Here is a 12,641-nt window from a genome sequence, read left to right as displayed (position 1 = left end):
TCTGCTCCCCTCACACCAGCATCCTTCTCTTTACCGCCAATAACAGCAGTGCATCCTTCTGTTTCCTTTAGAACAAGATGCAGATGTTTTCTAGGACTTTCTTCAACTTCAGGCAGCAGGTGTTTTGGTGGAAAGAGCGTTCTTCCCCTGAGTCTTTAGGGCCAAGCTCTATTCTCTTATCCTGTAAGTTTTAAAAAAAGAAGGGGGAAAAAAAGGAGAAAGAAAAGAAAAGAAAAAGCCCCCAACAGCCTGGAGGCAGGCTGTGTGTCTCTGGTTACTGAGTGTGACTCACGGGTCCCTCCTGATGACCACTCCTGTACCATCATCAAATGCAGGGGTGTGTCAAGGCTGAGGGCCAGGAGGAGAGCTTGGCCCTCGGGAGGTGGCCTCCCAGAGCAGCCAGGATGTGACCAGTACAGAGCACGCCCTGCCTCCCCGGCACTGGGGCACCGAGGAGAACAAGGCCCGCATCCTCCGGGGAGGCAACACATGTGAACCCCCCTGGCGGCTTCACATTCCACTGCGGTCCTCCAGGCAATGCAGAGAAACCCTGGGTCTGGGCTGGTGGGTGGGCTGAATGCATGTGGGTGCTGAGAGGCAGAGGGCAGGCACTGGGCGGAGGAAGCGGCCAGGGACCACTCACGAGGCAAAGTGGGACAGGGTCGTCAGAACTTCGGCTTTTCTCAGAGGAGCCAGGAGGCTGACAAAGCCATGCCGACCACCTTCTGGTGAGGAAATAGGCAGGGAAGGAGGGGAAGCAGGATCACTGCATCCTGAATGATTCTGCAGAGCAAGGTTCCCCTTAATGTGCCCCATCCAACCTTTGTCCACTAGATGTTAGGTGAAGAAAAACATGTGGACCAGCATCTGTGGGCAGGTGGAGACCCCGCCGCTCCCGGACTTCGCCCTCTGCAGGGCCCTGTTTAAGGTTCCGAGAAGCCCTGCAGAGGAGAAACCCAGCATTTAGCCCGGAATTCCCCACGCTTCTTTGGCCATTGATTTTTCCCCCCATGTAACATCATTAAAGTTTCATGGGGTTGGTATTCAGGAAGAGATCTTTGGGAAGTGCTGGTGTGAAGAATTTCATAACAGCATCCTCTGGAATGTGCCCATTTTTTATTTTGCATGGAGGCCATGCCACATAGTGGAAAGGACCGACCTGGGTTTAAATCTACCTTCCTATAAAATCCCTGGCCTTGGTCAAGTTACCTAACCTCTCTGAAACTTAGTTTCCTCATTTTTAAAGTGGGAGAGATGACATCTAATAGAGCTTTGGTGATGCTTAAATGACAAAATAATAATAGTTAACACGTATAGAGGGTGTATTATGTGCCAGATACCACTTTAAGCACTTTCTTCATCTCCTTTCCCCACCACAGCTCTGAGGTAGGTAATGTTATCATCTGTATCTCCCAGGTCAGGAGACCCTGACACGCAAAGTTAAGGGTCGTGTATATGTTGGAACTGAGATTTGCACCCCAGACACTAATACCTGGTAGAGTCGGGATTTGAAACCTGACCATCACTTCTCAGCAGAGAGCATGCTCCTAACCACTGTGTCATAAAGGGCCTGGTGCATGAAAAGCAATAAGGAATATCAGTTCCCTTTTCAGGTGATTCATGGATATTTGAAGGGGAACCGGACATTCCTGAGACTCCAAGTTATTCTGCAGTCTTTTTTATCAAACCTGTTAAAGGAATAATCTGGACCTGCTTGTCCACTCATTGTTTTCTGCACATAAAATAAAAATTCTCCTTCAGCAATGTCCAGAAAGTTACGACCCTTCTTCATGGCCTCTCTGCTTTGCCTCCATATCATGATCCACCTCAATTTGGGCAGCTGCTCAGCCGTCGGCTGGAATTGGGCCACTTCCCACACAGGTGCCATCAGTGGTCCGTGCATCCCCGTCCAGGACCAAGAGTCCTCCCAGAAAGCACAGTGGGGCTGTAGCTTGTTCCTCAGGCTGTTCTCTTTCCTGTACTTCAGTGACAGACTTGGCGACGGTCTAAGAAGGTGTCCCTTTTATCACTCGTTCAACAAAGTTACTGAGTTCGTGTGCTGGGCTAGGGGCATGCTCTGTATTGTGCCTTTTAAGTAGATCTCAGAATCTTCCTAACAGCCCTCAGTAGCCCTCCAAGACTGGAATGCTGTGGACTCTCCTCCATCAGTGGTGTTGGGGCCCTTTTCCACATAGACCAGCCTTGTTTTTGTTTTTAAACTTATTTATTTGATTTATTTTTGGCTGTGTTGGGTCTTCGTTGCTGTGCACGGGCTTTCTCTAGCTGCAGTGAACAGGGGCTACCCCTCACTGCAGTATGCGGGGTTCTCGTTGCAGTGGCCTCTCTTGTTGTGGAGCACAGGCTCTAGGCGCACGGGCTCAGTAGTTGCAGTGCATGGGTTCTAGAGCGCAGGCTCAGTAGTCGTGGCCCATGGACTTAGTGCTCTGCTGCATGTGGGATCTTCCCGGACCAGGAGTTGAACCCGTTCTCTGCATTGGCAGACGGATTCCCAACCACTGTGCCACCAGGGAAGTCCGACCAGCCTTGGTTTTTTTTTTTTTTTTTTTTGCAGTATGCGGGCCGCGGGCCTCTCACTGTTGTGGCCTCTTCTGTTGCAGAGCACAGGCTCCGGACACACAGGCTCAGCGGCCATGGCTCACGGGCCCAGCCACTCCATGGCATGTGGGATCTTCCCGGAATGGGGCACGAACCCGTGTCCCCTGCATCGGCAGGCGGACTCTCAACCACTGTGCCACCAGGGAGGCCCGGACCAGCCTTGTTTTGATTCCCAAACTGCTCCAGGATTCCCAACCCCTGCCTCTTGTGAGACCCTCTCAATAGGCTCTCTAGCCCCATCGTTCCAAATGCAAGCTCCTTGATTTTTGTTTGATTTCAGGATTCCCAAGCATCTAGGGCTTCCAATAGGACTGGGTACACAAGTGCCACAAACGGGGTTCTCCCCAGGCCCCTGACAGCCACTGCAAATGAGCTCTCCTCTGCTCAGAACATCATTCTAATCATCCAGTCCACCAGGCAAACCTGGTTCAAGTCTCCCCTCCTCCCTGGTCCCTTCTCCTTCCATTACCCCACACACACCGGCAAGTAAGCTAATCATTTTCTCCTCTTTTCTGCTCCTGTACCTCACATATGCCCCACAGCTAGGGGAAAAAAGGCATTTCTTCCTCAAGATACTTGACTGTCACCTGCTGGAAATTTGTAGTAATGGCTCCACAAATCTCTGCCACTTAACAGAGGCGCAGGTACACTGACATGGGGCAGTGCACTGCTTGCACAACTGCAGGCACGGCCCTGCCTATTGCAGTGATCAGGATTGAGGGGATCTTAAAGATACCCCGCTGTGTCCCCAGTGCCCTGGCTTCCACTAGGGCTAAAGAAATGCTTGCTGATTGATCGTGGTGCAAACCCCGGTTATCTTAGGGTCGAGGCACCTGGTCTCATGGGTGAGTGTTCTCTAAATCCGTCTGTTGCAAAGTGAGGCAACCAAACTCCCCACAAACTTTCAGAGTAACCAGAGGATCAGGGGGACTTGCAGAGGGGACAGGGACCCTTCAGTCTCTCACCTCTGCTCAAAGGCCACCACGATCTGAACAGACCAGAGCAACTCCACATTCATCCCCTCATTAAACCTTGAGTTGAGAATATGGAGAATGGAACCGGGGCCAGCTGCCCTGCTCCTCTGCATGGGGGAAGGACAGTACTTTGGAGCAGATGCTGTGTCCAGGGCCAGCGCCTTGAAGGTGGTGGGGATGCAGAGGTGGCCACACAGGGGTCCTTGCAGGCAGCTAGGGGTTTTGTGGCAAAGTAGATCGGTGAGCATGTAGCTACTAGACACAGGTAAGCAAGGGTGTTGATTCACTATCGTCCATATTTTCATAAGCTGTGCCCTTTTATTAAACATCATCAAAAGCCATTACCCCAGTGACGTCCTGAGGCTTCACAAAGTGGTCTCAGTAGAGCTCCATCCAGCTGTTACACCTGCAGGCGGGGGCAGGAGGGGAAACATGCTTTTACCAGGGTCCTATTTTATAAAGGGAGAAGCCCTCTGTCCTTTCACAAAGCTTGTTTCTCCAGAGCCAGAGCCATTCGGCACAGCGTTGCTCAGGTCACATAGAAAGAGTCTCCCGGGGACTTCCTGGCGGTCCAGTGGTTAGGACTCGGCGCTTTCACTGCCGGGGCCCAGGTTCAATCCCTGGTCGGGGAACTAAGATCCCGCAAGCTGCCTGGAGTGGCCAAAAAAAAAAAAAACCAACAAGTCTCTCGGACAGATACCTCTCCCTGCTAACCCTAGTAAAGTAAGAGGAGCATTTCCCTCTCTGCCCTGGCTTCCAGGAAGCCCAGAGACAACTTCTTACTTCAGTTTCTGTAGCTTTCCTGAAGCAGGATTGCTTCTCCTCACATTTCCCTGATTCCTTCCTCAGGAGTGCTTGTTTTGGGGGCATTTGTATTTTCCTTTGTAGGAGTGGCTTTGGGGGCAGGATGGGCAGTGGTGTGGCAGAATAAAGAACCACCACCAGTGAGCCAGACACATGTGGGTTTCAGTCCCCACTTGCTAAGCAAGATGTCTTTGCCTCTTCAGTGCTTAGTTCCTTACCTGGAAATTTGGGATAATGACCATAATTAACAGATAGGTTACTGTGAAGAGTAAACTCCACCAGTGTGACCACCACTATTCCCGCTCCCTCCTCCCAGGTCAGACTTGGTCTGTGGCTCCAGGATCAGAGTCTATTTCCTTCTTCCTGCCTGTGTCAACTAGGGGACCAAGGGGTTTCCGGGGATGCAGGACTTTCAGTGCTAAATCAGGAAGGTCAGAGGCAAACAGAAGAGCCAGTCACCCTGGTATTAAACAACCTCAACATCTCAGGGGCTTACAGTGGCCAAGGTTTACTTCTTGTTCATGCTGCATCCGTACAGGGTCTTGGCTAAAGGAGGAGCCTCTATCCAGGAATCGCTGGTCTCGGCACAAACAGGGGGACACGCAGTAAAGGTCAGTTTGAAGGTTGCCACTGTCCCTTCCACTCACATTCATCCATCAGGGCGAGTCACTTGGCCAGGCCTGGCATGAGGCAGCCTGCCGACTTCCCACACAGAGGAGCAGCTAATGGTGTGAACCTTGATACAATCCACACGCTCCCCTTTCTCTGCTTGTCATTCTGGGGTGCCGGGGCAGGGAGGAGGGAAAGCCCAGAGATGCCTGGTCCACAGCTGGAGGGCACCCTGTGGCCATCTTCCTGTGGATGGTGTGTGTGGGTTTCTTTAGGGGCCCTTCAGCCTTGCCCCACTCTGCTCCGAGTACCAGCTGTCTCCTTTTGGCACCTAATAGTGGCTGACAGGCTCACCTCTGCTAGCACCCTTGCTCCTTTGTGTGGAACCCCAGAGAATCTTCTCCCTATGCTCCGAGGAGCACAAGGGGACTGAGGTGGGACAGAGGGTGCCCCCAAGCTCTTGCCAGGTACACGTCCCAGGTCCCTTCATGCCTGGCTTTCTCTGGCCACCCAGAGAGCCTCCCTCCCACCTTCGGAAATCTCTAGGTCAGAAGTGGGCACACGTGTGACCCCTGACTCCAGGACCATGGCCAGGCTCTCCCAAGAGCGTCCTCGCTATGCGTCACTTGGATGGCAGCACCAGGGCCAGCCCTGAGCCCCCAGTCAGCAAGGGTCCCTCTCCCAGGTACCTTTGGCCTCTTGGAGCCCCCTCTCTTGGCTCAAATCTCTTCTGGAAGTAGTTAGCACAGAAGACGTGTTTTGCCCCTTTTCTTTTCGTTGTTCCATTTATTGTCTTACATCTAAGAACACCTTCCTGGAGAGAAAACAGTTTTCCAAAAAATAACTGTCACAGCTGACTCAGCTTCCTTACCTTGTCCAAGCATATAAGAAACATGGTTTTTGTTTTGCAAAATACAATGCCAAAAATCTATGTTAGCATTTATTATTTCTATAAAGTAAACATGAGTGCTGGAAAAAAATGTTCAAAATAAGAAATTTCGTATGGAGTTTGGTACGGAGAACCTTTATCTAAATTTCAGGGACGTGGGGGAAAGAAAATGCAAGGCATGATGCTGGGCGATGCTGAGCCGTGAGATCCAGGCGCAGCTGGCGGGGCTGGGCGGGGTCTAGGCAGAGAGGCCGCAGCGGGCGAGGGGAAGGGGCGGGGCAGCCCGGGAGAGCTGGAGGCTTCTCTGAGGGTACACCTGAGGGCACTTGAAAGGCACGCAGGAGTTCCCCCGGTGACCGAGTGGGTAAAGGGAGCCACACCTGTAAAACAAAGTGGGCACAGCTGAGGCCTCGTGCTCTCGGCTGCGTGCTTTTGGGAGCTTAAGTATTTCAGCAGCCTGGCGCCTCGGGTAGCAGATGAGCTGTCGGGCTGGAGAGCGAGCACGTCTTTTGCGGAGGCTTGGTGTATCCTGCTAGGGGTGTTTGGGGTTTTATCTGGAAGGCTTGGGGAGAGCAATGAAGCCACTGAAGCATTTTAAGCAAGGGGGTGTCCTACCTCTGACCACGGTGAGGAGGGGGCGAGACTGGAGAGGGGAGCAGCCTGGATGGAGGCGATGGATAAAGGATGGATGAAGTGGCTGGACCCACCCATCCAAGGGCCAAGTGTGGGCTCTGGGGCTGTTAGAAGGAGAAGGGAGGTCGCCCAGGGTGGATCCTGGGTTGCAAATTTGGGGGCTGGCGGGATAGTGTGGGACCTGGATGGGGAATCAGATTTAGGTGGGATCGTGTGTGTTGAGCCTCCCCCAAGCAGCCCTGCCCTGGGGACTTTGCATCCCTGCTGCTTATCCATCGAGGCTTAGGGACTGGGAGTCCAGAATTCCTGGTCACATCGTTTGCACTTGCCCAGACAGGGTTACCTGTGTCAGACAGTGAGGGTTTCTGAACCAGACTGCGAGGAAGAATAAATCGGGAGGACACGGTCCATTCTATCCCTGAATATTCATTTGAAGACCTTTATAATGATCAAGACAAAGGCAGGTCATTGAAGATGCAAGAATTAGCCAGTGGAATGTGAAGCGCCAGAATTTGTGCTTCAGGAAGGTCAGGAAGGCCCCAGTTAAAATCTGTCTTTCCGTCTCAAGGTGGAGCAGGTAGGGAGTAGTGGGGCGGGTGCAGCCCATTTCTTCCTTCAGAGCCTGTTCCTTCCACAGGGGTCGCAGGGCCAGAGAGGGGACCCCTGTATCCTGCCAGCAGGAGGTGGGCAGGGCAGCAAACTCTCCCCCCACTTTAATTTACCATGAGCAGCTTTTCAGAACTGATTTCTCTACCACATGTGCTTGAGTCCAGGGACGTTTTCTTTCAGCGTCAGCTCACTCCCAGCGGCTTCAGGTATCGGCCCTGCTGGCATTCCGTCTCGGCTTAATGTTTCCTGAAGACTTGTTTTCTGTGGTTCCTCGTGTGTGCATTTAGGTAACTCACCTGGCTGGAGAGAGGGTTGAGTGGTGTCGTTATTCGCAGGTGTAGCTCCTGGAGCCCCACTGCTCTCCTGCTATGTGACCTCGGCTGGTTTCTTCACCTCTCTCTGCCTCGATCTTCTTGGTAAAATGTGGAAACAACAGTATTTACCTCAGTTATTTTCAGGTCTGAGTGAGTTAATCCACATGGTGCCGTAAGAACAGCGCCTGACGCCAAGTACACGCTCAGTCACTGTTCACTGTTATTATTGCTTGACCCCGTAGGAGAAATGAAAAATATAATTATCTTCTTCCTCTTAAGGCCGTGTCCAAGAATTTACGTTTAGTAATTTAAAAGGCATTGTTTTTCACAGAAAATATCTCCTGGCAGACTTCCTCATGTGTTTGCAGTTGAGTTTAACAGGCAGTTGAAGGACGGGACGGTCAGCTCAGCATTGCTCCCTGTAATCAGGAGTCATGAGCAAGTTCCCCATCTTCCTCAGCTGCTATGAGACTTTTCATTTACTCCAAATTGACCTGTTTGGGATTTCTTTTCCTGTGGGCCCCACTGTAGGTTTCTGGAAGAAGTTGACTGCCTGAAAGGAAGCGACAAAACATGAAAATTGCTTTGAGGTGACCAACAAGTCCAGTGGCCCCTTGCTTCTCCCAAGGTGGATCTGGGGTTTAAGAACCGTAACTTCAGGTAACAATCCTATCCCACCCACCCCTGCCTAGAGGGACTATCATTGGCAGCTCCGATGGTAGTCCTTCCCTCAGGGAGTGTGGTTTCTTCCAGGAGCCCTGAAACTTGAAATTTTCCACCTCATGCAAATGTATGGCTGTTCAAAAAGAGGAGTGGGGGCTAGAGGGGGCACCACAGGTCTGACACCCAAAGGGTCACCGAGACCCTGAGGTCTGTGCTCACTGCTGGCCTACTTCTCTTAATGTCAGTAATAATGATGATAATAACAACAAAAGCTACAGCTGCGGCAGGGCCTTTAATGTGATTAAATGATTATAAAATGCTCCTTGAAGAATACATCAGACTAGCCAGGAAATTTCTAAAAATGAAGAGTAAGAAGCAGGAAAGGAATTGTTCTACCAGATATTAAAATGTATTATAAAGCCACAATCATAAATAGTGTGGTACCAGGATGGAAATAAGCAGATCAAAGGAAAAGAAGAGAAAGTCCAGAAATAGAAAACAAATCAATAAAGATGGCATTTCAAGTGACAGGTAACAGGACACATGGTCTAGTGAGTGGTGTTGGGACAACTGTCTATTCTTTGGAGAGAAATAAGAAATTCCCAACCTTAGCTCGTGTACCAAAAATAATTTCCAAGTGGATTAAAGAACTAAATTTTTTTAAAAAAATTATAAAAACATCAGCAAAGAAGAGAATGTTTTTATTATTTTGGGGTGACAGGGTTTTTAAAACATGTCACTTTTAGTATCATATACAAATACCATAAGCAAAGTAAAAAGGCAAAAGCGGGGGGAAGTATTTACAACATCTATAATGAGCAAAGATTAATATTCCTGATATACAAATTAATTCATTCAACATGCATTTTTTGAGTGCTTACTGTGTGCTAGAAAGTGTTCTAGGCACTAAGGGTGCAAGCAGTAAACCAAAGTCCCTGCTCTCCTGATGCTTATAGTCTAATGGAGAGGACAGCCAGTAAATTAAGTAGATTATTGCAGGCCAAATGCTTATACGGGCGATGGGAAAAAATTAAGCAGGCCTGGGGTGGTTAGGAAGAGTTGGTGGAGAGGTCATATTATGTGGCTCTTCAGGGAAGAGCCACATAATATGAAACTTCATAATAAGAAACTTCACTGATGAAGTTTCATCTGAGCAGAAATATGAAAGAAAAAGGGGAGAAGTGGTTGAATTTTGGATGTTTTTTTAATCTTGAGCTGATAAGATTTGCTGATGGATTGGATGCAGGTTGTGAAGAAAAGAAAGGAGTCAGGGGTGACTTCTAGGTTTGGGGCCTGAGTGGCAAGCAGGATTGAAGTACCACTTACTGACCTGGGCATGGCCAAGAGGCTTGGCTTGGGGAGAACCAGGGATTGGTCATGGATGTTTCATGTTTCTGTTGTATATTCAAAGGGAGATGCCAGGGTGATGGTTGGTTATACAGGTTTGGAATCTGGGGAGAGATCTGGGCTGGAGATGTAAATATGGGAGTTGTCATAGCATGGATAGTATTTGAAGCAATGAAACTAGACAGATCTCCTAGGGAGTGAGTATAGACAGAGAGGAGGGCCGAGGACAGCTAGAGGCGAGGAGACGAGAGGAACCAGCTGAAGAGACCAAAGAGGAGTGGCCACTGAAGTAGGAGAACCATGAAGCTGAGAGACAGGAGGGAGAGATCAACTCTATTAGATGTGCTGATGGGACGAGTAGGGAGGGAATGGAGAACTTGCTGTTGGATTTAGCAATGAGGAGGTCACTAGTGAACCCAACAGGGGCTGTTGTAGTGGGATGATGGGGACAAAAGCCTGATTTGAGTTGAGTTATAGTGAGGGAAGAGGAAAGCAATTGGAAACAAAGAATTGGGGCAGTAACTGGAAGGGAGTGGAGTTCAAAAAAGTTGTGTTTTTCTCCCCCGCAAGATGAGAGTTGTTTGAGTGTGTTCTTATCCTAATGGGAGTGATGCTTTAGAGTGGGGGAAGTGGATGATGCAGGATTGGGGCGGATGGTCTGGACTAGTAAAAGAGGATGGGGTCAGCATGCTTTGGGGCTGGGGTCCTAGCCTGCAGCATCTAGGTAGCTGGTAGAAGTGGTTGCTGGCCTCTTAGTGAAGTATCAGCTAAGCATGAGGACTGGGGAGATGTTGGAGGTTTGAGGAGGAAAGAGCAAGTATGGTAGCAGAGTGGGAGAATAAATGGAGCAGAAGAGTCAAGGATCGTTGCATGCTTTTCTCCCACCAGTTCAGGTGCCCGGGTGAGCATGAGTTAGGAGGCCCATCGATCCTAAAGACAATATGGTAGGAAAATAGGACATGAGTGGGCACAAAGGAAAACCAAAAAATGCCCATATAAACGTAGGAGCACCATCCATAATAATTTTAAATTACAAGTAAAAACAGTGAGGTTTCGTTTTTTTCTTTCAGATTGACAAGAGCTCTTATTGGGGATGTAAATTATTGGTTCTTTTCTGGAGCACAGTGTTTCAGTATTTACCAAAACATGCAATGTGTGTCCCCTTTAGACCTGTCAGTCTGACTTTTAGAGATAATAGCTCAAATGTGCAGAGCTACGCACACAAAGATGTTCACTCCAGCAATGGTCGTGAGAGTGAAAACAGAGCACACGCCTAACCAGGAGGGCTCAGGCCTCTAATGTGTGGGCACAATAGTGACAGTGAAAACAAGAGCTCACCCTTGCCTCTCACTTTGCAGATGAGGAAACTCGGGCCCAGAGAGTGGGAGTGACAGCCCCAGTCACGTCACTTGGAGCTGGACCCCGACAGCGGGCAGTGCACGGCCACCTTCAACTGGGTTTGCAGTTGGAGTCCCTTGCAAGGTACTTGCCAGCCTCTCCTTTGGGCCGACTCACTTTGCGCTTTTAAGGTATGAATTCTCAAAATGTTTTGCAAGTGTTTGCAGTGTCTTCACTTCATTATGCTAGGTTTTCCTTGCAGTGGAATCCTGAGTACAAAAGGACAGTTTGGGAGGACAGGACAGACTTTGCCTGGGCCAGTGATGGAGAGGGACCACTTTTTCCTGACTCCCAAGTGGGACTTACAGGCTGAGAAAGGATATTTTCTGCTTTCCTACAACTTTGATAAAAAATTGTAATAAAAATACAAAGATAGGGCTTCCCTGGTGGCACAGTGGTTAAGAATCCGCCTGCCAATGCAGGAGACACGGGTTCGAGCCTTGGTCTGGGAAGATCCCACATGCCGCGGAGCAACTAAGCCCGTGCGCTACAACTACTGAGCCCACGTGCCACAATTACTGAAGCCCGCACGCCTATAGCCCGTGTTCCGCAACAAGAGAAGCCACCGCGTTCAGAAGCCCGCGCACCACAACGAAGAGTAGCCCCCGCTCACCACAACTAGAAAAAGCCTGCGCACAGCAACGAAGACCCAACACAGCCAAAAATAAATAAAATAATAAATTTTTTAAAACACAAAGATAACAAGTAGATCATATTTATTTCATTGATTAGATTTGATTAGAAGAAGATTAATTTAGGACTGTCAGAACATCTGGGACACTTGGTCCCCTCCGTGGGAGGAGCACAGGGCTGTAACTTCTAGAGCCTTGGGTTCTGGTTTAGTTCTTCCATGCCCTGGCACGGGGATCTAGGAGAAGCCACCCAGTTTCTCTGAGCTTTGTGTCTACAAGAAAAACGAGTGGGTGAGCCTAAATTACCTATAGTAACTCCTAGAGTAAATACGATGCCCCTTCCAGTTCTACCTGGTCCTGTTCTGGTTGGCTGGGCGAGAGAGATGTTGGTGCTGTAATCAAGTCCCTTTTCCTCCACAGAGCCACCCTGGTCGTCCTCCACCTTAGAAGAGCACGTAGAAATAAACGTGCCTCTGTGCCTCCTTGTACCTATTCCAGACTCCAATGGCCGAACAGAGAATGGACATTTCTTCAACTATCAGCGACTTCATGTCCCCAGGTGCCACCGACCTCCTCTCCAGCCCCCTGGGCACCGGTGGCATGGATTGCAACCGGAAACGCAAGGGCAGCTCCACAGACTACCAGTAAGGCCTTTGGGCTCGTCTTCCTCTGGCTAAACTTGGTGTCGGCTCACAGGCACGAACATCTAGGGCCTCTACTGTCCCTCCTGGAAGAAGGGATCCTCTCTGTGAAAAGGGGTGGGAATGAAAGATCCAACTCCAGCTGGCCACACAGTAGTTGATTTTGCCCTTTATCTTCCCCCTGGATTGCAAGCAGGAGGGAGCTTCCAGTACTGCTGAGGTGTTTACTCCCTGCTCCTGTCCCCAGATTGTTCCACATCGAGGGAAAAAGAATAGCCTTAAAGCCAGGTTCCACATTTTACCCCTTTCTTCATTTTCCTTTGCTCTTGTGAGCAAGATGGCCAAGTCCCTGGATGTAACCTCAGTGGTTTCAAAAAGAGCTTTGCCTGAAGGCCTCTCTCTAGGAGGACATCAATGGCTTGCTTAACGTTTGTGGAGTGAATAAGTAGAGGTCATCTCTGGAAACAGTATAGGAACAGTGACATTGTCCTTAAACATTATTTAAATTAGTT

At 49.6% G+C, this 12,641-nt stretch overlaps 1 protein-coding gene across 10 annotated transcripts in view; it reads left to right on the top strand.

The window, feature by feature from the left end:
* The window catches only part of BMAL1 (basic helix-loop-helix ARNT like 1), a 105,320-nt gene that overhangs the window by 59,718 nt on the left and 32,961 nt on the right, over positions 1-12,641 (top strand). For 8 of the 10 annotated variants that reach the window (XM_067749830.1, XM_067749835.1, XM_067749833.1 and 5 more), the window contains 3 exons: positions 7,980-8,108; positions 10,817-10,940; positions 11,909-12,132. In XM_067749830.1, the coding sequence (XP_067605931.1) occupies positions 11,993-12,132 (140 nt within the window). In that variant the 5' untranslated portion in view covers positions 7,980-8,108; positions 10,817-10,940; positions 11,909-11,992. Of the gene's footprint in view, positions 1-7,979; positions 8,109-10,816; positions 10,941-11,908; positions 12,133-12,641 lie in introns of those variants that run through there. The other 2 variants (XM_067749832.1, XM_067749839.1) reach the window with 2 other exon arrangements.

The sequence above is a fragment of the Pseudorca crassidens genome, chromosome 9 (genome assembly GCF_039906515.1).
Source record: "Pseudorca crassidens isolate mPseCra1 chromosome 9, mPseCra1.hap1, whole genome shotgun sequence".
NCBI lineage: Eukaryota > Metazoa > Chordata > Mammalia > Artiodactyla > Delphinidae > Pseudorca > Pseudorca crassidens.
The sequence above is the reverse complement of the archived record's forward strand: the minus strand, read 5'-3'. Positions and strand labels throughout refer to the sequence as shown.